Consider the following 22,068-nt stretch of genomic DNA (forward strand, 5'->3'; position numbering starts at 1 on the left):
AAGCGCTGTTACCTTCAAGAAGGCTTGCTCCCCCGATTGATCAGTTTGGCTGCTGGCTAGCGATACGAAGAGTCTTGGTGGTTGCAGACGAATTCCATTTAAGAATGATGGAGGCCACTGTGTTCTTGGGGACCTTCAATGCTGCATAGATGTTTTTATACCCTTCCCCAGATCTGTGCCTTGACACAATCTGACATGGTCTCGGAGATCTACGGACAATTCCTTTGGTTTTTGCTCTGACATGCACTGTATGGGACCTTATATAGACAGGTGTGTGCCTTTCTAAATCATGTCCGATCACCTACTCTGCGTCTGACAAAGACACGGTGGTTGGAACCAAAAATCTCTAATTTGGTCTAATTTAATCAGACCAAAGGACAGATCTCCACTGGTCTAATGTCCATTGCTCGTGTTTCTTGGTCCAAGCAAGTCTCTTCTTATTATTGGTGGGCTTTAGTAGTGGATTCTTTGCAGCAATTCTGCCATGAAGGACTGATTCACACAGTCTCATCTGAACAGCTGATGTTGAGATGTATTACTTGAACTCTGTGAAGCATTTATTTGGGCTGTATTTTCTGAGGCTGGTAACTCTAATGAACTTATCCTCTGCAGCAGAGGTAACTCTGGGTCTTCCTTTCCTGTGGCGGTCCTCATGAGAGCCAGTTTCATCATAGTGCTTGATGGTTTTTGCGACTGCACTTGAAGAAACATTCAAAGTACTTGACATTTTCCGAATTGTCTGACCTTCATGTCTTAAAGTAATGATGGACTGTCATGTCTCTTTGCTTATTTGAGCTGTTCTTGCCATAATATGGACTTGGTTTTTTACCAAATAAGGCTATCTTTTGAATACCACCCCTACCTTCACAACGCAACTGATTGGCTCAAACACATTTTAGAAGGAAAGAAATTCCACAAATATACTTTTAACAAGGCACACCTGTTAATTGAAATGCATTCCAGGTGACTACCTCATGAAGCTGGTTGAGAGAATGCCAAGAGTGTGCAAAGCTGTCATTAAGACAAAGGGTGGCTACTTTGAAGAGTCTATATACATGATTCCATATGTGTTATTTCATAGTTTTGATGTCTTCACTACAACGTAGAAAATAGTCAAATAAAGAAAAACCCTTGAATGAGTCGGTGTGTCCAAACTTTTGACTGGTACTGTATAAGCTATTTCTGTTTTTTATTTGTAATAAATGTACAAACATTTCTAAAAACGTTTTTTTGCTTTGTCATCGTGGGGTATTGTGTGTAGATAGATGAGTGAAAAAAATAATTTCATCCATTTTAGAATAAGGCTGTAATGTAACAAAACGTGGAGAAAGGTAACTGGTTTGAATACTTTCAGAAAGCACTGTATACCTAAAGGGTCCTAAAATTCTAAATCAAGTAGCTAAATGATCCAAGGTATCTTGAAATAATTCCATATGTTCCACATTACTCTGCACCGCTAAATCAGGGGCAGGATTTTACTGTTAAGGGAAGACACGCCCACCAGAGGTGAAAACTACGAGCTCAGCCTTTCTCTCTTGTCATGACTACAGAAGAGGTCTTCGTCCGATTGAAGTTCAGTGCGTTTTCCTTTGACCCGCGCACGAAATGTCAACGATGGGCAGCTCTCTGTGCGCCGCGGCACTTTTAGCTTTTCTGGTCTTTTCTTTAAGACTTTTTGTGAACAATTGGCACTTCAGAGTTCATAAAGAAATGGAGCGTAACGGATTAGTTCATGAACTCAACGAAAGACGCAAGGAAATTCTTCCTTTCCTCATCTCTTCTGGGGTAAAGAGGTTATTGGATGAATCGGGACACTTTGGGCAGCACCAATCATTTGAAAGTAACCATTTGGATATTAATTTGGAGAATGAGAGTGACGTTTCCAGTGGATCTATTAGAATGAATAAGGATCATATTGGCTGTGATCAGCTTGTTGATATGAAAGCTGTGGATATCCTTGGCTCGGGCTATACCAAAATAGTACTTAAAGTTGTGCTATCGGAGGGACAGTCTGTGGCATTGAAAACTGTGTACGATCAAGGAACTGACATGGGGAGATGTCTCGAGGATTTTAAAGACCCCTTGGGCTGTCACGAGCTCGTGTCTTTTAAACTGAAAAAAGAAATAGTTTTATTGCAGAGACTGCAACATCCAAACATCATAAAGGTACGTGAATAAAGTATTATTCATTAAATAAATAATTAGCCTAAGGTAAAAAGTAGAATATAACTTTATTGATCTCCAGGGTGTATAGGCTAATCAAGGTGTCAGAAGCTTACATACATCACAAACACACAACATAAACGTTACAGACAACATGGCCTACAGTGCTAGAAACCTACCAACTTCAACCACATTGATGCGACTTTGCTGTCTATTTAAGGAGCTAACTGCTTCCCTGTGCCTATATGCTCTGCTGCATCTGTAATATTGATGAAAAGCCTCACTGCATCTGTAGGACCTTCCCATGCAATTTAATTAAACCTCTTGAACCTCCCCTGACCTTGGGTCGCAGTTCTGCATCAGCAGCTGGAGGAGATACAATGTCCCTTTCTGTCTGTTAACCTAGAATATGTATACAAAACCCCAAAGTCTATTTAATCAATCCATTATGGTCAAATTTGCAACTTGAATGTAAACAATCCTAACCTGTTTACAGGCTACCGTGTAACAGTTTAATGAATACCTTTATGAACGCACTTTAACCTATTCACTGTAATAGGCCAAAGTAGAACACCACATTTTACTGGTTTGTCCTGAGAACATGTGTTTTGATAATATTATGCTGCGCTCACATAATTTTCTCCCTATGCTTTACTAGTTTACATTCCCGGTGTCAGGTTTACTGTGACACTAATAATGCAGTATAACATATTTCCTTTCTGCAGCTCCGAGGCCACTGCGAGGACAGTGTGGGGGCAGGAGGCATCACAGCAATCCTGGAGCAGGGCTTCCCACTGCAGATGATCCAGCTCCTACAGAGCCCCTGGGAGGAACGATTTCGGGTAAGAAGACCACTAGGCCCTCTGTCTCTCTCTGATCTCTCACTCACTCACACACACACACACTTAATCTCCCTCTCTCTACCACGCCCCTCCTCCTCCTCCATATCCCTGGAGAGAGTGTTAATCAGGAGTGGCCCACCCCCTGGCTCCCTCTGGGGCATACCTGGGGTGGGGATGGGGATGGGGGTGGAGAAGGAGCTGCTGTTGGAGGATGACATTCTTAGCCTGGAGTGGATTAACCCAGGCCCCATCTCCATTCCAACTGAGCCTGATCAAATACTCTGAAGGACAGATGTCTGCGTTCAGGCGGCTCTCGAATGTCAGTCCCCTCTTCTCGCGCCTTAAGCCCTCTACTATCTTCTAGTGTGCGTAGTGCGTCCTGTGTGTGACACTGATAGTGTGTGCATGTGTGTGAGGGAGCATGCATGAGTGTGCATGGGTATATGTCCAGAAGTACATAAGTGTTCCTGTTTCCAAATATGTACGTATCATAACACATGGTGAAGAGTCCTTCAGGCCAAGTCATTTCAAGCATCCACGAAAGTGAGAAATGAGTAACAGTGAGCAACAGTAGGGGTGAGGTGTTAAAGGAACACTTACTTAAACGAGCAAAACGCTTCACTGCTGCAGAGTCATCCAAAAATGTGTTTGGTTTCATCCACCTCTGTTTTTATAGTGCTGCGGCTGCACTGAGAGACGTTCAATGGACTCGTCGGGTTACCTAATGTCCCAACTATGTTTGCAGCGTGACAAAATAATTTTCTGCTGCGTCAACGCATGGCAAATGCTACTCGTTTCATTTCTTTGTGGGCTGTGCCAACATGATGCTTGTTTCACCACTTTGTTTCATCTTGACAATTCTTCTATGGCTCATGTTATACAGGAATGTAGTAATACGCATAGATGTGATGTGAAGCAGCAACTGCAGAAATGTTCTGAAAAAGCAGTGTGATACAACAAGTGTCTTTGTGCAATATAATCTGTTTTCTTCTTCTTTCCTTTTTGGAGTGGGTAACACTTCACAAGACGTTGCCCATAAACCTGTGTTGTAACCTTTTTAATTACACTTGTAACACCAATGTATTAGCAAGTTGTTACACAACCTTTTAGTATTTTCTTGCACATATTTTTTACATGCCACAGGACATAGGCGAAAGAGCAGGCAGTCACAATAATACTATCACATACGATGACATCATCCTCATATCACCAAGTACATATGACATATACCGTACATTTCAATGGACAACAGAGTAGACAATGACAACCATAATGTCAACAACATCCAACCTGTACATTTTTCCCACAGGTTTGTTTGGGCCTGGTGAGGCTCCTCCACTACCTCTCCCACTCCCCTCTGGGCTCAGTGGCTCTATTGGACTTCCAGCCCCGTCAGTTTGTCATGGTGTCTGGGGAGCTGAAGCTCACAGACCTGGATGACGCCAGCGTGACAGAGCCTGCCTGTCAGATGGACCAGGACTGCATCTTACAGTTCCCCCTCCGCAACTTCAGCCTGCCCTGCTCGGCCCAGGGAGTGTGTGAGGGCCTCAACGAGATGAGGAATCTCTACAACGCCTACAGGTAATATAGCTGCACTCCCATTGCTAGGCTAAATCTGGGTAAAAAAACAGAGCCATTTTCAAGTGTTTTGCCAGGTTGGTGAGATGTCGGTGCTGCACTCCTAGGGATAGTTTCCCAGATCCAGATGAAGCCTAAGCTTCTGCTAGACTAAAAACATGCTTGACGGAATATCTTCAATTACCAGGTTTCTATCCAACCATTTAATGTCGGGACAATTTTATAAATGTCGACAGACAATTTGTTCGTTCGACATGGTGGGATATTTTTCTGTCGGTAAAATGAATTATGCGAGAAATGGCAGTGCAAATATTGATATAATAACCATCATATCTAAGTAAACTTGGAGTCACGTGATGGAAATCATGCAGTTCATTAGGCTATAGATGAAATAAGGGTGGTGAAAGTGCACTTGATTAGCTTGATGCTTGATGGAATTTAACCGCAAAAGTTATTTTTATGTGCACTGTCATCACGCACATACTTTTATCCATAATAAGTCAGTTTGATAGAAACACATCTCTAGCTGTGGAAAGTGAAATTTGTCCTGCTTAATCTTAAAAAAATAAAAATAAGCATTGGAAAGGTGGGTGAGATGTGTCATAGCTCGCTTTGCTCTGTGACACTGCCATTTTGTAGGCTACATCTATTCACTCATGATTCTGCCAGGTTTACTGCACGCTTGGTTTAATACTGTGATGAAGAGTCAACATTTCATGAAATATGTGACGGGACTTGTCTAAATGTGAAGTGTTTCTTTTGCCCTGCCTCAGGTATTTTTTCACCTATCTGCTGCCTCACCAAGCCCCGCCTGCTCTGAGACATCTGGTGGATCACATCATGAACTCAACGGGTGAGGACTGGAGTAGACTGAACATGACCCGCCATTACTATTAATCATTTGGAAAGACCTAATATGGCCCTTTCATATGTCATGTTAGAGCCTAGAGTTTTTCCCTAACCATGTGCGCCTGACTAGGAAAACCTTTAGGCCCTAGTTGGAGTTGGTCATACTCTTCCATGTGAACAATACCATTTTCCCCACATATGAACATAACTAGAGTCAGGTGTTTTGACCGACCACATTGGCCTGACCAGGAAAAACAAATTGTTCACATATGACCAAGCGTGTGACCAATTCCAGTGGTGTTTCCACTCATACCTTTTCTGTGCTGACCTGTTCCGCTGTGTTTCTCCAGGAGAGCTGAAAGGGGATGTGAATGACACACTGGAAGCCTTTGAAGACATGTTCCATCTGTACAAATCCGGCCTGCACCTGGACAACATGCCTCCGTCAATAATCAGAGGTATGAAGTGAACCCCTTCTTTCCACAGTCTCCTGTTTTCTTGGATTCTTTGGTCTAAATGGCTTTTACAGTGCTCCAGACTGGCCCAGATCCTGCAGCTGTATTTTCCATGCTCAAGCTGCTCAATGGTTTATACAGCTACATTATGAATAGTAATCATAGTAAGCCTGGGAAGTGGATTGATTGAACTGAGTCTGGAAATATGAAGGAATGCTTTAGACCAACGGTGTTGTGATGTATTAACACTGTAAGCTGCTAGGTCATGGCAAAGCAGTTTCACAGTTCCTTTTTAGAACTCAAGTTCTCCAGTACGTGTCTTCAGTTACAGTTAAAACTGATTCCTGGGCCTATAGATCTCATGAATGGTCTGCGTATGTTGACTTAGAATTTTTTTAGTATCTGGAACTCCATAGACAGAGGATATACATGGGAGACTCACTGTCCAAGACTTAAAATAAAACAGATAATCCCAATGTCTTCCCTTTTTCCAGATGATTTTCTTCTACTGAGTGTTCTTATAAAGAACCTTAAAGTGACCCTGTGTTTGCCGCACTAATGCCCCAACTGGAGCGCTTGTTCCGCTATTAATATGCCCCCCCAACATTTTTAACCCCGGCCTTGTAGGTTTAGGTGAAGGAGTACCAATGGAGTAACATGACACCCCTGCCATCTTCCCCTCACTGTGAATGAGTTGACTTCTGTTCTGATGTTGGGTCGGAGGGGGTCAGGCGCTCCTAATTTGCGGCCCATGAAAATGTTTAGCAGATGAGTTTGGCCCAGGCCCCACAACGTCTCTGAAAGACTCTGGTGTTTCTTCTCCCCCCATTAGATTATGCAGTCATGAAAGGCATGAGCATCTCTGGAAATATGGAATACAGATGCTGGCCCTCGTACAACCACCAAGGCTGCATGCTGTCGGTGCACAGCGACAAGGAGGCGGCCTTCATCTGTAACTCCCTTCCTCAGTGCACTAGCTTCAGCCTGAGCAACCAGAGGACTTGGACAGGTTAGTGTCACTGACCGTCAGCCTTGAGGCATTGACCGAATTGTGGTTGTCATCTTGAGTGGAATTGGAAAATGATTTATCTTTGGGAACTCCTAGTTCTCATTAATAAGCATGCCTAAAGCATTCACATTTAAACCCCTTAATACTTAAGTGGTAGGTAAACTTTTCTGGGTTCTCTCTTTATTGAACATTTGGCCTTTAAACATGATATCAAGCTCCAGTTGAGAGGTACTGTATTTCTGAGTCACTGAAGAACTTTACTTTGGCATTTTTGTTATTTCTTTGCCTTTGCTTGTCTGCAGGACGGCTCCTCGCCTCGTTCCAAAGTGGTTTCAGCCATTTGGTTACAGATGGGAACTCGGAGGTGTATTTGAAAAAGACCAACGCATCACCAGGAACTACGTTGTAAGGAGTGGGACAACAGGAGTTGGGGAATGCAGGGAGGGTGTTTTTGAAGCGAATGAATGAATGTGATATATTTATAGTGCTTTTGCTCAGTGGCTTGTTTGATCTGGCTGCCAGTTCTGCATGCTGCCAATAATTATCTAAAGGAATTTCCCATCAGATATAATTATGAAAAAAATAGTGCCCTCACTGTTCACTGTTCTGTCTCAAACACCACCCCCCCCCCACCCCCCCGCTTCTCTTTATTTGCATTGTGTGTTGTGTTTGCGAGGCTACATTGGTCCAATGGTAGGATTCGAAGCCCCACTCTGACTGTCTGATGCCTGGATGAGAAAAAAAAAGAAAAACAAGCTCTTAAACAACTACACTTTGATGTTAATGCGCCATGAAACTTTGTGGCATGGCGTAGGGATACGGGTTTGTGCATCGAGGGCTGCACATGGTAACAAACATATAAGTGCTTACGTCACAGCAGTCGGCCTAGATGATTACAACCATTCCAGTCCCCAGTAGTTGTCTTTGATTTTAATACCAAATTAAGTTAATGCCATATGTGATGTTAAAATGTAATTATCATTACATTGTTTGTGTATAATATGTACACCTTGTGGGTGTGAACCTGTTTAACTTTTTCAATGAAAGGGATTCTGTTCAATGACAATTCATTCTGTACTTGACATTCTATACTTTTATTATTGTTGTTTTCTACTATAAATACTTTAATATATTTTGTTGTTCCAGAGTCTGTCTTTGTGAAACAGTATGCAATTCAAATGCTAGGATTAATTTGAACTAATAGCATATTCTATTCTTGTTAGTGTCACTATAGGAATTGATCTGCTCTATACCCTACTCCAACCAATCACACATCACACAATGTGTGGGCATGTGTATGCACTCCTTTCAGCCCTCTCTTCCCACAATCTGTTACCCATTTCAAAGGGGGGAGATCCCAAGCCATACTGTGCTCTGCAAAGTTTACAAAAGCCCAGGGAATGCATGCCAATAATCACTTGCCGGGTCATTATGGGGCTTAATTAATAGATGTAAATGTTCCTTGTTTTCAAGCTCTTTCTCATGGAACAGGCCCATAATACAAAGGAGCACTAAGAACAATTCAAGTAAATCTCCTTTTAGCACACGAATGGGACCAACCATCTGCCCTGTTTCGGGGAGCTCCATTGAGTTCTATTGAGTTGTGTAGGTATTGATGATATTGCAGAGCCAGAGATAAGCTAAAATAGCTACAGCCTGGGGTTCGCCTGGTAGGTCAGGTTCTGGAGGGCTAAGGTGGGGGACGGGAGTGTCTCATTTTACCCAACCCTGGCCCCCTACTGTCTAGGTCAGAGGTGGTTGAATTGATAAGGCCTTGGGGAGATAAGCCTAATTGAATGACTGACTGGGCCACTGCTATCTGGACTGACCTGAATGTAAAGTAGTACTCAATATACTGTAGTACTTGGCTGCGTTCAGCAGGACACAACATTGTTGAAGTGAAGTCTCAAACTCCCGGAGGAGATGGCTGCCATTTTACAGTGTCCTAACCAATTGAAATGTTATTGGTCACATACACATGGTTAGCAGATGTTAATGCGAGTGTAGCGAAATGCTTGTGTTTCTAGTTCCGACAGTGCAGTAATATCTAACAAGTAATCTAACAAAAATCACAACAACTACCTTATATACACACATGTAAAGGGATGAATAAGAATATGTACATATACATATATGGATGAGTGATGGGCGTGCGGCATAGGCAAGATGCAGTAGATGGTATGGAATACATTATATACATATGAGATTAGTAATGTAGCATATGTAGACATTATTAAAGTGACTAGTGATACCTTTATTAAATCCATTTATTAAAGTGGCCAGAGATTTGAGTCTGTATGTTGGCAGTAGCCAATCTATGTTAGTGATGTCTGTTTAACAGTCTGATGGCCTTGAGATAGAAGCTGTTTTTCAGTCTCTCGGTCCCAGCTTTGATACACCTGTACTGACCTCGCCTTCTGGATGATAGCAGGCAGTGGCTCGGGTGGTTGTTGTCCTTGATGATCTTTTTGGCCTTCCTGTGACATCGGGTGCTGTAGGTGTCTTGGAGGGCAGGTAGTTTGCCCCCGGTGTTGTGTTGGGCAGACTGCACTACCCTCTGAAGAGCCTTGCGGTTGTGGGCGGAGCAGTTGCGTACCAGGCGGTGATACAGCCCGACAGGATGCTCTTGATTGTGCATCTGTAAAAGTTTGTGAGTGTTTAAGGTGCCAAGCCAAATTTCTGCAGCCTCCTGAGGTTGAAGAGGCGCTGTTGCACCTTCTTCACCACGCTGTCTGTGTGGGTGGACCATTTCAGTTTGTCCATGATGTGTATGCTGAGGAACTTGAAACTTTCCACCTTCTCCACTACTGTCCCGTCAACGCGGATGGGGGGGTGGGGCTCCCTCTGCTGTTTCCTGAAGTCCACGATCATCTCCTTTGTTTTGTTGCCGTTGAGTGAGGTTATTTTCCTGACACCACACTCCGAGGGCCCTCACCTCTCTGTAGGACGTCTCGTCGTTGTTGGTAATCAAGCCTCCCACTCTAGTGTCGTCTGCAAACTTGATGATTGAGTTGGAGGCATGCATGGCCACACAGTCATGGGTAAACAGGGAGTATAGGAGAGGGCTGAGAACGCATCCTTGTGGGGCCCCAGTGTTGAGGATCAGTGGGGTGGAGATGTTGTTTCCTACCCTCACCACCTGTGGGCGGCCCGTCAGAAAGTCCAGGACCCAGTTGCACAGGGTGGGGTCGAGACCTAGGGTCTCAAGCTTAATGACGAGTTTGGAGGGTACTATGGTGTTAAATGCTGAGCTATAGTCGATGAACAGCATTCTTACATAGGTATTCCTCTTGTCCAGATGGGTTAGGGCAGTGTGATTGCAATTGCGTCGTCTGTAGACCTATTGGGGCGGTAAGCAAATTGGAGTGGGTCTAGGGTGTCAGGTAGGGTGGAGGTGATATGGTCCTTGACTAGTCTCTCAAAGCACTTCATGATGACGGAAGTGAGTGCTACAGGGCGATAGTCATTTAGCTCAGTTACCTTACCTTTCTTGGGAACAGGAACAATGGTGGCCCTCTTGAAGCATGTGGGCACAGCAGACTTGGGATAGGGATTGATTGAATATGTCCATAAACACATCACCCAGCTGGTCTGCGCATGCATTGAGGACACGGCTAGGGATGCTGTCTGGGCCGGCAGCCTTGAGAGGGTTAACACGTTTAAATGTTTTACTCACGTTGGCTACGGTGAAGGAGAGCCCACAGGCTTTGGTAGCGGGCCATGTCAGTGGCACTGTATTGTCCTCAAAGCGAGCAAAGAAGTTGTTTAATTTGTCTAGGAGCAAGACGTCAATGTCATAGACGGGGCTGGTTTTCTTTTTGTAATCAGTGATTGACTGTAGACCCTGCCACATATGTCTTGTGTTTAAGCCGTTGAATTGCGGCTCCACTTTGTCTCTATACTGACGCTTTGCTTATTTGATTGCCTTGCGGAGGGAATAGCTACACTGTTTGTATTCGGTCATGTTTCTAGTCGCCTTGCCATGATTTAAAAGCAGTGGTTCGCAGTTTCAGTTTTGCGCGAATGCCAGACCACATCACCCATGCACTTGCTAATAAACTCGCTCACCGAGTCAGCGTATACATCAATGTTATTGTCTGAGGCTACCTGGAACATATCCCAGTCCACATGATCGAAGCAATCTTGAAGCGTGGAATCTGATTGGTCAGACCAGCATTGGATAGACCTGAGCATGGGCGTTTTCTGTTTTAGTTTCTGTCTATAGGCAGGGAGCGACAAAATGGAGTCATGGTCAGATTTGCCAAAGGGAGGGCGGGGGAGGGCTTTGTATGCATCGTGGAAGTTAGAGTAGCAATGGTCCAGAATGCTATCAGCTCGTGTCCCGCATTCAATATGCTGATAGAATTTATGAAGCCTTGTTCTCAGATTAGCTTTGTTAAAAGCCCGAGCTACAATAAATGCAACCTCAGGATATAAGGTTTCCAGTTTACATAGAGTCCAGTGAAGTTATTTCAGGGCCGCCGAGGTATCTGCTTGGGGGGGATATACACGGCAGTGACTATAATCGAAGAGAATTCTCTTGGTAGATAATGCGGTCGGCATTTGATTGTGAGGAATTCTAGGTCAGGTGAACAAAAGGACTTAAGTTCCTGTATGTTGTTATGATTATACCATTAGTGGTTAATCATAAGGCATACACCCACGCCCTTCTTCTTCCCGGAGAGATGTTTACTTCTGTCGGCGCGATGCACAAAGAATCCAGGTGGCTGTGCCGACTCCGATAGCATATCATCCCGAGTGAGCCATGTTTCCGTGAAAAAGAGAATGTTACAATCTCTGATGTCTCTCTGGAAGGCAACTCGTGCCCTAATTTCATCCACCTTGTTGTCTAGAGATTGGACATTGACGAGTAATATGTGGTGGATGATGTGCTACCTTCTAAGTCTGACCAGTAGGCCACTCCGTCTGCCTCTCGTGCGGCGACTGCGTTGTTTTGGGTCGGCCTCTGGGATAAGATCCCATGTCCAGGGTGGAGGTCCGAACGAAGGATCTGCTTCGGGAAAGTCGTATCCTGGTCGTACTGTTGGTAAGTTGACGTCGCTTTTTTATCCAGTAGTTCTTCCCGGCTGTATGTAATAACACTTGAGATTTTCTGGGCTAACAATGTAAGAAATAATGCATAAAAAAAACAAATTACTGCATAGTTTCCTAAGGACCTAAAGCGAGGCGACCATCTCTGTGCTATTGTGTGTGTTCTTCTGCGTTATTTGTAACTTATTTTGTACATAATGTTTCTGCCACTGTCTCTTATGACCGAAAGAGCTTCTAGATATCAGGACAGCGATTACTCACCTCGTATTGGACAAAGATTCGTCTTTAGCGAGTCGGACGCGAAGGATTTACTAAGACACCCAACGAGGCCCAAATCCCTGTGATTCATATGAGAAAGAGACGTAGGTCAGGGTGCCTTGTAACAATCCGACGGCAAGGGGGTAATCTGCCTCTACCATCAGTCCTACTGTATTAGCCAACGTACAATCATTGGATAACAAAATAGAAGAACTACGATCACGTATATCCTACCAACGGGACATTAAAAACTGTAATACGTAATGTTTCACCAAGTCGTGGGTGAACGACGACATGAGTAACACAGTTGGCGGGGGTTACACTGCATTGGCAAGATAGAACAGCCGCCTCCGGTAAGACAAGGGGTGGAGGTCTGTGTATAGTTGTAAACAACAGCTGGTGCATGAAATCTAATAGTAAGGAAGTCTCGAGGTTTTGCTCGCTTGAGGTAGAGTATCTCATGATAAGCTGTAGACCACACTATTTAGCAAGAGAGTTTTCATCTATATTCTTCGTAGCTGTCTATTTACCACCACAAACCAATGCTGGCACTAAGACCGCACTCAATGTATAGGGCCATTGGCAAACAGGAAAACGCTCATCCAGAGGCGGCGATCCTAGTTGCCTGGGACTTTAATGCAAGGAAACTTAAATCAGTCTTTCCTCATTTCTACCAGCATGTTAAATGTGCAACCAGAGGAAGACAAACTCTAGACCACCTTTACTCCACATACAGAGATGCGTATAAAGCTCTCCCTCGCCCTCCATTTGGCAAATATGACCATAATTCTATTCTCCTGATTCCTGCTTAAAAGCAAAAACTAAAAGGAGGAAGCACCAGTGACTCGCTCAATAAAGAAGTGGTCAGATGACGCAGATGCTTAGCTACAGGACTGTTTTGCAAGCACAGACTGGAATATGATCCGGGATTCTTCCGATGGCATTGAGGAGCACACCACATCAGTCACTGGCTTCATCAATAAGTGCATCGATGACGTCAACTGTACGTACATACCCTAACCATGGATTACAGGCAACATCCGCACTGAGCTAGAGGGTAGAGCTGACGCTTTCAAGGAGCGGGACTCTAACCCGGAAGCATATAAGAAATCCCGCTATGCCCTCCGACCAACCATCAAACAGGCAAAGCATCAATACAGGACTAAGATTGAATCATACTACACCGGCTCGAACACTCGTCGGATGTGGCAGAGCTTGCAAACTATTACATACCACAAAAGGGAAGCACAGCTGCGAGCTGCCCAGTGTCACGTGCCTTCCATCCGACGAGTGTCCGAGCCAGTGTAGTATGATTCAAGGCAAGCAACACTGAAGCATGCATGAGAGCATCAGCTGTTCAGGACGACTGTGTGATCACACTCTCCGCAGCGTGATCACACAGTTGACCTGTTTAAAACCTGTTGGGGGTAGGGGGCAGTATTTGCACGGCCGGATAAAAAAACGTACCCGATTTAATCTGGTTATTACTACTGCCCAGAAACTAGAATATGCATATAGTTATTGGCTCCGGATAGAAAACACCCTAAAGTTTCTAAAACTGTTTGAATGGTGTCTGTGAGTATAAGTAGGCAAAAACCTGAGAAGATTCCTTACAGGAAGTGGCCTGTCTGACAATTTCTTGGGCTTCTCGACTCTCTTTATTGAAAACTGAGGATCTCTGCTGTAACGTGACACTTCCTACGGCTCCCATAGGCTCTCAGAAGGCGGGAAAAAGCTGAATGATGTCTTTGGAGCCCCTGGCTGAAAAACATTAGCGCCTTTGGTAAGTGGTCGATCAGAGTACAATGAGATTGAGGCGCGTGCACGAGGCGACCCCATGTTTTTATTTTCTTTGAACTAAAACAGGGTTTCCCGGTCGGAATATTATCGCTTTTTTACGAGAAAAATTGCATAAAAATTGATTTTAACCTCTTATGGCTAGGGGGCAGTATTTTCACGGCCGGATAAAAAACGTACCCGATTTAATCTGATTATTACTCCTGCCCAGTAACTAGAATATGCATATAATTATTAGCTTTGGATAGAAAACACTCCAAAGTTTCTAACACTGTATGAATGGTGTCTGCGAGTATAACAGAACTCATTTGGCAGGCCAAAACCTGAGAAGATTCCAAACAGGAAGCGCCCTCTCTGACCATTTCTTGCCCTCCTTTATCATCTCTAACCAAAACAGGGGATCTCTGGCATGACGTGACACTTCCTACGGCTCCCATAGGCTCTCAGAACCCGGGAAAAAGCTGAATGACGTAATTCCAAGCCCTGGCTGAAAAGCTCTAGCGCATTTGCAAAGTGGTCTATCAGCGGACAATGGGACTCATGCTCGTGCACAAGACGACCCCATGTTTTTATTCTATCGTCTTTGAACGGATACAATGACTCCTGGTCGGAATATTATCGCTTTTTTACGAGAAAATGATTTTAAACAGCGGTTGACATGCTTCGAAGTACGGTAATGGAATATTTAGAATTTTTTTGTCACGAAATGCGTCGTGCTCGTAACCCTTCTTTACCATTCGGATAGTGTCTTGAACGCATGAACAAAACGCCGCTGTTTGGATATAACTATGGATTATTTGGGACCAAACCAACATTTGTTATTGAAGTAGAAGTCCTGGGAGTGCATTCTGATGAAGAACACCAAAGGTAATAACATTTTTCTTATAGTAAATCTGATTTTGGTGAGTGCTAAACTTGCTGGGTGTCTAAATAGCTAGCCGTGATGGCTGGGCTATCTGCTGAGAATATTGCAAAATGTGCTTTCACCGAAAAGCTATTTTAAAATCGGACATATCGAGTGCATAGAAGAGTTCTGTATCTATAATTCTTAAAATAATTGTTATGTTTTTTGTGAACGTTTATCGTGAGTAATTTAGTAAATTCACCGGAAGTTTGCGGGGGTATGCTAGTTCTGAACGTCACATGCTAATGTAAAAAAGCTGGTTTTTGATATAAATATGAACTTGATTGAACAAAACATGCATGCATTGTATAACATAATGTCCTAGGGTTGTCATCTGATGAAGATCATCAAAGGTTAGTGCTGCATTTAGCTGTGGTTTTGTTTTTTGTGACATTATATGTTAGCTTGAAAAATGGGTGTCTGATTATTTCTGACTGGGTACTCTGCTGACATAATCTAATGTTTTGCTTTCACTGTAAAGCCTTTTTGACCGCAAGGCACTACAGAGGGAAGTGCGTACGGCCCAGTACATCACTGGGGCCAAGCTTCCTGCCATCCAGGACCTCTATACCAAGCGATGTCAGAGGAAGGCCCTAAAAATTGTCAAGGACTCCAGTCACCCTAGTCATTGACTGTTCTCTCTGCTACCGCACGTCAAGAGCTACCGGAGCGCCAAGTCGAGGTCCAAAAGGCTTCTTAACAGCTTCTACCCCCAAACCATAACACTCCTGAATAGCTAATAAAATGGATACCCAGACTATTTGCATTGTCCCCCCAGGTCTACACCTGTTGTATTCGGCACATGTGACAAATACAATTTGATTTGATTTAAGCCACATCAGGCCCACAAACGTTCTATTTGTGGCCTGCTGGTTTGAGACCACTGATGTTTGAGACCACACTGTGTTAACAAACCTCCAAACGAGCTTCAATGCCATACAACACTCCTTCCGTGGCCTCCAACTGCTCTTAAACGCCAGTTAAATTAAATGCATGCTTTTCAACTGATCGCTGCCCGCACCCACCCGCCCGACTAGCACCACTACTCTGAACGGTTCTGACTTAGAATATGTGGACAACTACAAATACCTAGGTGTCTGGTTAGACTGTAAACTCTCCTTCCAGACTCATATTAAGCATCTCCAATCCAAATTTAAATCTAGAATCGGCTTCCTATTTCGCAACAAAGCCTCCTTCACTCACGCTGCCAAACATACCCTCGTAAAACTGACTATGCTACCGATCCTCGACTTTGGCGATGTCATTTACAAAATAGCCTCCAACACTCTACTCAGCAAACTGGGTGCAGTCTATCACAGTGCCATCCGTTTCGTCACCAAAGCCACATATACCACCCACCAGTGCGACCTGTATGCTCTTGTCGGCTGGCCCTCGCTACATATTCGTCGCCAGACCCACTGGCTCCAGGTCATCTATAAGTCATTGCTAAGTAAAGCTCCACCTAATCTCAGCTCACTGGTCACCATAACAACACCCACCTGTAGCACGCTCACCAGCAGGTATCTCACTGGTCATCCCCAAAGCCAACACCTCCTTTAGCCGCCTTTTCTTCCAGTTCTCTGCTGCCAATGACTGGAACGGATTGCAAAAATTGCTGAAGTTGGAGACTAATATTTCCCTCACTAACTTTAAGCATCAGCTGTCAGAGCAGCTTACCGATCTCTGCAGCTGTACACAGCCTATCTATAAATAGCCCATCCAACTACCTACCTCATCCCCATATTGTTTTAATTTGCTTTTTTCTGCTATTTTGCACACCAGTATTTCTACTTGCAAATCATCATCTGCACATCTATCACTCCAGTGTTCATTTGCTAAATTGTAATTACTTCGCTACTGTGGCCTATTTACTGCTTTACGCCATTTGCACACACTGTATATAGATTTTTCTATTGTGTTATTGACTGTACTTTTGTTTTTTGTCGCACTGCTTTGCTTTATCATCTTGGCCAGGTCGCAGTTGTAAATGAGAACTTGTTCTCAACTAGCCTACCTGGTTAAATAAAAGTGAAATAAAAAAAAGACAAAATAAAAATTGTAAATAAGAATTTGTTCTTTACTGACTTGCCTAGTTAAATAAATGTTAAATAAAAAAATGTAGAACGAATATGCCTCTCTGACATACAGGAATTATGTAAGCTCTATTCATGACTTATCAATCGCAACGTTCCACAACGTTTGCCTATTTTTATTTAACCTTTATTTAACAAGGCAAGTCAGTTAAGAACAAATACTTTTTTTACAATTACGGCCTACCCCGGCCAAACCCTAACCTGGACAACGCTGAGCCAATTGTGCGCTGTGACAACAGTACATGGGCCTGATCTTCTGGAAGGAGAGCCCTGAATCTGATATAGTCAGGTGTTGTTCGTTGTTGGGCAGATGATGATCATGCCTCAATGTCTTCACTTTCACCAAATGACAAGAAAAATGCATTTTAAACTCAAGCTGTAAACCATTGAATTTTAGGACCCCTTTAAAAATAGTGCATTCGGAAAATATTCAGACCCCTAAAATATATATTTTTTATTATCTATCTACATTTACATTTACATTACATTTAAGTCATTTAGCAGACGCTCTTATCCAGAGCGACTTACAAATTGGTGCATTCACCTTATGATATCCAGTGGAACAACCACTTTACAATAGTGCATCTAAATCTTTTAAGGGGGGGGGTTAGAAGGATTACTTTATCCTATCCCAGGTATTCCTTAAAGAGGTGGGGTTTCAGGTGTCTCCGGAAGGTGGTGATTGACTCCGCTGTCCTGGCGTTGTGAGGGAGCTTGTTCCACCATTGGGGTGCCAGAGCAGCGAACAGTTTGGACTGGGCTGAGCGGGAACTGTGCTTCCTCAGAGGTAGGGGGGCCAGCAGGCCAGAGGTGGATGAACGCAGTGCCCTTGTTTGGGTGTAGGGCCTGATCAGAGCCTGAAGGTATGGAGGTGCCATTCCCCTCACAGCTCCGTAGGCAAGCACCATGGTCTTGTAGCGGATGCGAGCTTCAACTGGAAGCCAGTGGAGAGAGCGGAGGAGCGGGGGGTGACGTGAGAGAACTTGGGAAGGTTGAACACCAGACGGGCTGCGGCGTTCTGGATGAGTTGTAGGGGTTTAATGGCACAGGCAGGGAGCCCAGCCAACAGCGAGTTGCAGTAATCCAGACGGGAGATGACAAGTGCCTGGATTAGGACCTGCGTCGCTTCCTGTGTGAGGCAGGGTCGTACTCTGCGAATGTTGTAGAGCATGAACCTACAGGATCGGGTCACCGCCTTGATGTTAGTGGAGAACTACAGGGTGTTGTCCAGGATCACGCCAAGGTTCTTAGCACTCTGGGAGGAGGACACAAGGGAGTTGTCAACCGTGATGGCTAGATCATGGAACGGGCAGTCCTTCCCCGGGAGGAAGAGCAGCTCCGTCTTGCCGAGGTTCAGCTTGAGGTGGTGATCCGTCATCCACACTGATATGTCTGCCAGACATGCAGAGATGCGATTCACCGCCTGGTTATCAGAAGGGGGAAAGGAGAAGATTAATTGTGTGTCGTCTGCATAGCAATGATAGGAGAGACCATGTGAGGATATGACAGAGCCAAGTGACTTGGTGTATAGCGAGAATAGGAGAGGGCCTAGAACAGAGCCCTGGGGGACACCAGTGGTGAGAGCGCGTGGTGCGGAGACAGATTCTCGCCACGCCACCTGGTAGGAGCGACCTGTCAGGTAGGACGCAATCCAAGCGTGGGCCGCGCCGGAGATGCCCAACTCGGAGAGGGTGGAGAGGAGGATCTGATGGTTCACAGTATCAAAGGCAGCAGATAGGTCTAGAAGGATGAGAGCAGAGGAGAGAGAGTTAGCTTTAGCAGTGCGGAGAGCCTCCGTGACACAGAGAAGAGCAGTCTCAATTGAATGCCCAGTCTTGAAACCTGACTGATTAGGATCAAGAAGGTCATTCTGAGAGAGATATCAGGAGAGCTGGCCAAGGACGGCACGTTCAAGAGTTTTGGAGAGAAAAGAAAGAAGGGATGCTGGTCTGTAGTTGTTGACATGGGAGGGATCGAGTGTAGGTTTTTTCAGAAGGGGTGCAACTCTCGCTCTCTTGAAGACAGAAGGGACGTAGCCAGCGGTCAAGGATGAGTTGATGAGCGAGGTGAGGTAGGGGAGAAGGTCTCCGGAAATGGTCTGGAGAAGAGAGGAGGGGATAGGGTCAAGTGGGCAGGTTGTTGGGCGGCCGCGCATCACAAGACGCGAGATTTCATCTGGAGAGAGAGGGGAGAAAGAGGTCAAAGCACAGGGTAGGGCAGTGTGAGCAGGACCAGCGGTGTCGTTTGACTTAGCAAACGAGGATCGGATATCGTCAACCTTCTTTTCAAAATGGTTGACAAAGTCATCCGCAGAGAGGGAGGAGGGGGGGAGGGGGAGGAGGATTCAGGAGGGAGGAGAAGGTAGCAAAGAGCTTCCTAGGGTTAGAGGCAGATGCTTGGAATTTAGAGTGGTAGAAAGTGGCTTTAGCAGCAGAGACAGAAGAGGAGAATGTAGAGAGGAGGGAGTGAAAGGATGCCAGGTCCGCAGGGAGGCGAGTTTTCCTCCATTTCCGCTCGGCTGCCCGGAGCCCTGTTCTGTGAGCTCGCAGTGAGTCGTCGAGCCACGGAGCAGGAGGGGAGGACCGAGCCGGCCTGGAGGATAGGGGACAGAGAAAATCAAAGGATGCAGAAAGGGAGGAGAGGAGGGTTGAGGAGGCAGAATCAGGAGATAGGTTGGAGAAGGTTTGAGCAGAGGGAAGAGATGATAGGATGGAAGAGGAGAGAGTAGCGGGAGAGAGAGAGCGAAGGTTGGGACGGCGCAATACCATCCGAGTAGGGGCAGAGTGAGAAGTGTTGGATGAGAGCGAGAGGGAAAAGGATACAAGGTAGTGGTCATAGATTTGGAGGGGAGTTGCAATGAGATTAGTGGAAGAACAGCATCTAGTAAAGATGAGGTCAAGCGTATTGCCTGCCTTGTGAGTAGGGGGGGAAAGTGAGAGGGTGAGGTCAAAAGAGGAGAGGAGTGGAAAGAAGGAGGCAGAGAGGAATGAGTCAAAGGTAGACGTGGGGAGGTTAAAGTCACCCAGAACTGTGAGAGGTGAGCCATCCTCAGGAAAGGAACTTATCAAGGCGTCAAGCTCATTGATGAACTCTCCAAGGGAACCTGGAGGGCGATAAATGATAAGGATGTTAACCTACGTAACAGCCACTTCAATCCAGTGGCGCGATTTTTGAATCGTTTGAAATACTATTACTTCAATTTCTCAAACATATGACTATTTTACAGCTATTTAAAGACAAGAATCTCGTTAATCTAACCACACTGTCCGATTTCAAAAAGGCTTTACAACGAAAGCAAAACATTAGATTATGTCAGGAGAGTGCCCAGCCAGAAATAATCAGACACCCATTTTTCAAGCTAGCATATCATGTCACATAAACCCAAACCACAGCTAAATGCAGCACTAACCTTTTATGATCTTCATCAGATGACACACCTAGGACATTATGTTATACCATACATGCATGTCTGTTCAATCAAGTTCATATTTATATCAAAAAACAGCTTTTTACATTAGCATGTGACGTTCAGAAAAAGCATACCCCCCGCAAACTTCCGGGGAATTTACTAACAGTTTGCTAAATTACTCACGATAAACGTTCACAAAAAGCATAACAATTATTTTAAGAATTATAGATACATTACTCCTCTATGCACTCGATATGTCCAATTTTAAAATAGCTTTTCGGATGAAGCACATTTTGCAATATTCTAAGTACATAGCCCAGCCATCACGGGCTAGCTATTTAGACACCCGGCAAGATTAGCCTTCACCAAAATCACATTTCCTATAAGAAAAATGTTATTACCTTTCTTGTTCTTCGTCAGAATGCACTCCCAGGACTTCTACTTCAATAACAAATGTAGGTTTGGTCCCAAATAATCCATCGTTATGTTCCATCAACAACGTTTTGTTCGAGAGTTCTAGACACTATCCCAAAGGCAAATCACGGCCATGAGCATGGCGCATTACGTGACAAAAAATTTCTAAATATTCCATTACCATACTTCGAAGCATGTCAACCGCTGTTTAAAACCAATTTTTATGCCATTTATCTCGTAGAAAAGCGATAATATTTCGACCGGGAATCTGCAATGAGCCTAAACAGCCGAATGAAATTTCTCCACGGGGGCGAATCGTGCATGCGCCTCATTCAATGACCCTCTGATCGGCCACTTGGCAAAGGCGATAATTTGTTTCAGCCAGAGGCCGCCTCGTCATCGTTCAGGTTTTTCCCGGGTTCTGAGAGCCTATTGGAGCCTTAGGAATTGTCACGTTACAGCTAAGATCCTTACTCTTCAAAAACAGATGCAAGACGCACGACTCCTTGTCAGACAGGCCACTTCCTGCATGAAACCTTGTCAGGTTTTTGCCTGCCATAGGAGTTCTGTTATACTCTGACACCATTCAAACAGTTTTAGAAACTTTAGGGTGTTTTCTATCCAAACCTGAACAATAATATGCATATTCTAGCTTCTGAGTTGGTGTAGGAGGCAGTTAAAAATGGGCACATATTTTTTCCAAAATTCTCAATGCTGCCCCCTAGCCCAAACAGGTTAAGCTTGAAAGGGCTGGTAACTGTGACAGCATGGAATTCAAATGAGGAGATAGACAGATGGGTCAGCGGAGAAAGAGAGAATGTCCACTTGGGAGAGATGAGGATTCCAGTGCCACCACCCCGCTGGCTCGATGCTCTAGGGGTATGCGAGAATACGTGGGCAGACGAGGAGAGAGCAGTAGGAGTAGCAGTGTTATCTGTGGTAATCCATGTTTCCGTCAGTTCCAGGAAGTCTAAGGACTGGAGGGTAGCACAGGCTGAGATGAACTCAGCCTTGTTGGCCGCAGACCGGCAGTTCCAGAGGCTGCCGGAGACCTGGAACTCCACGTGGGTCGTGCGCGCTGGGACCACCAGGTTAGAGTGGCAGCGGCCACGCGGTGTGAAGCGTTTGTATGGCCTGTGCAGAGGGGAGAGAACAGGGATAGACAGACACATAGTTGACAAGCTACAGAAGTGTTGTTTCTTGTATTATTGTCTCTTGTGTCTTTAGAGAACTGTTTCACTTTGA

At 44.7% G+C, this 22,068-nt stretch overlaps 1 protein-coding gene across 1 annotated transcript; it reads left to right on the forward strand.

The window, feature by feature from the left end:
• The first annotated feature begins 1,339 nt into the window (after positions 1–1,339).
• pkdccb (protein kinase domain containing, cytoplasmic b) lies at positions 1,340–7,529 on the forward strand. The gene is made up of 7 exons (XM_029714123.1): positions 1,340–2,166; positions 2,889–3,005; positions 4,315–4,586; positions 5,357–5,436; positions 5,783–5,890; positions 6,720–6,896; positions 7,199–7,529. The coding sequence occupies exons 1-7, from the start codon at positions 1,606–1,608 to the stop codon at positions 7,303–7,305; spliced, it is 1,422 nt and encodes a 473-aa protein (XP_029569983.1). The 5' UTR covers positions 1,340–1,605; the 3' UTR covers positions 7,306–7,529.
• The last annotated feature ends 14,539 nt before the right edge of the window (positions 7,530–22,068 follow it).

Source organism: Salmo trutta, chromosome 25, assembly GCF_901001165.1.
Source record: "Salmo trutta chromosome 25, fSalTru1.1, whole genome shotgun sequence".
Lineage (NCBI taxonomy): Eukaryota > Metazoa > Chordata > Actinopteri > Salmoniformes > Salmonidae > Salmo > Salmo trutta.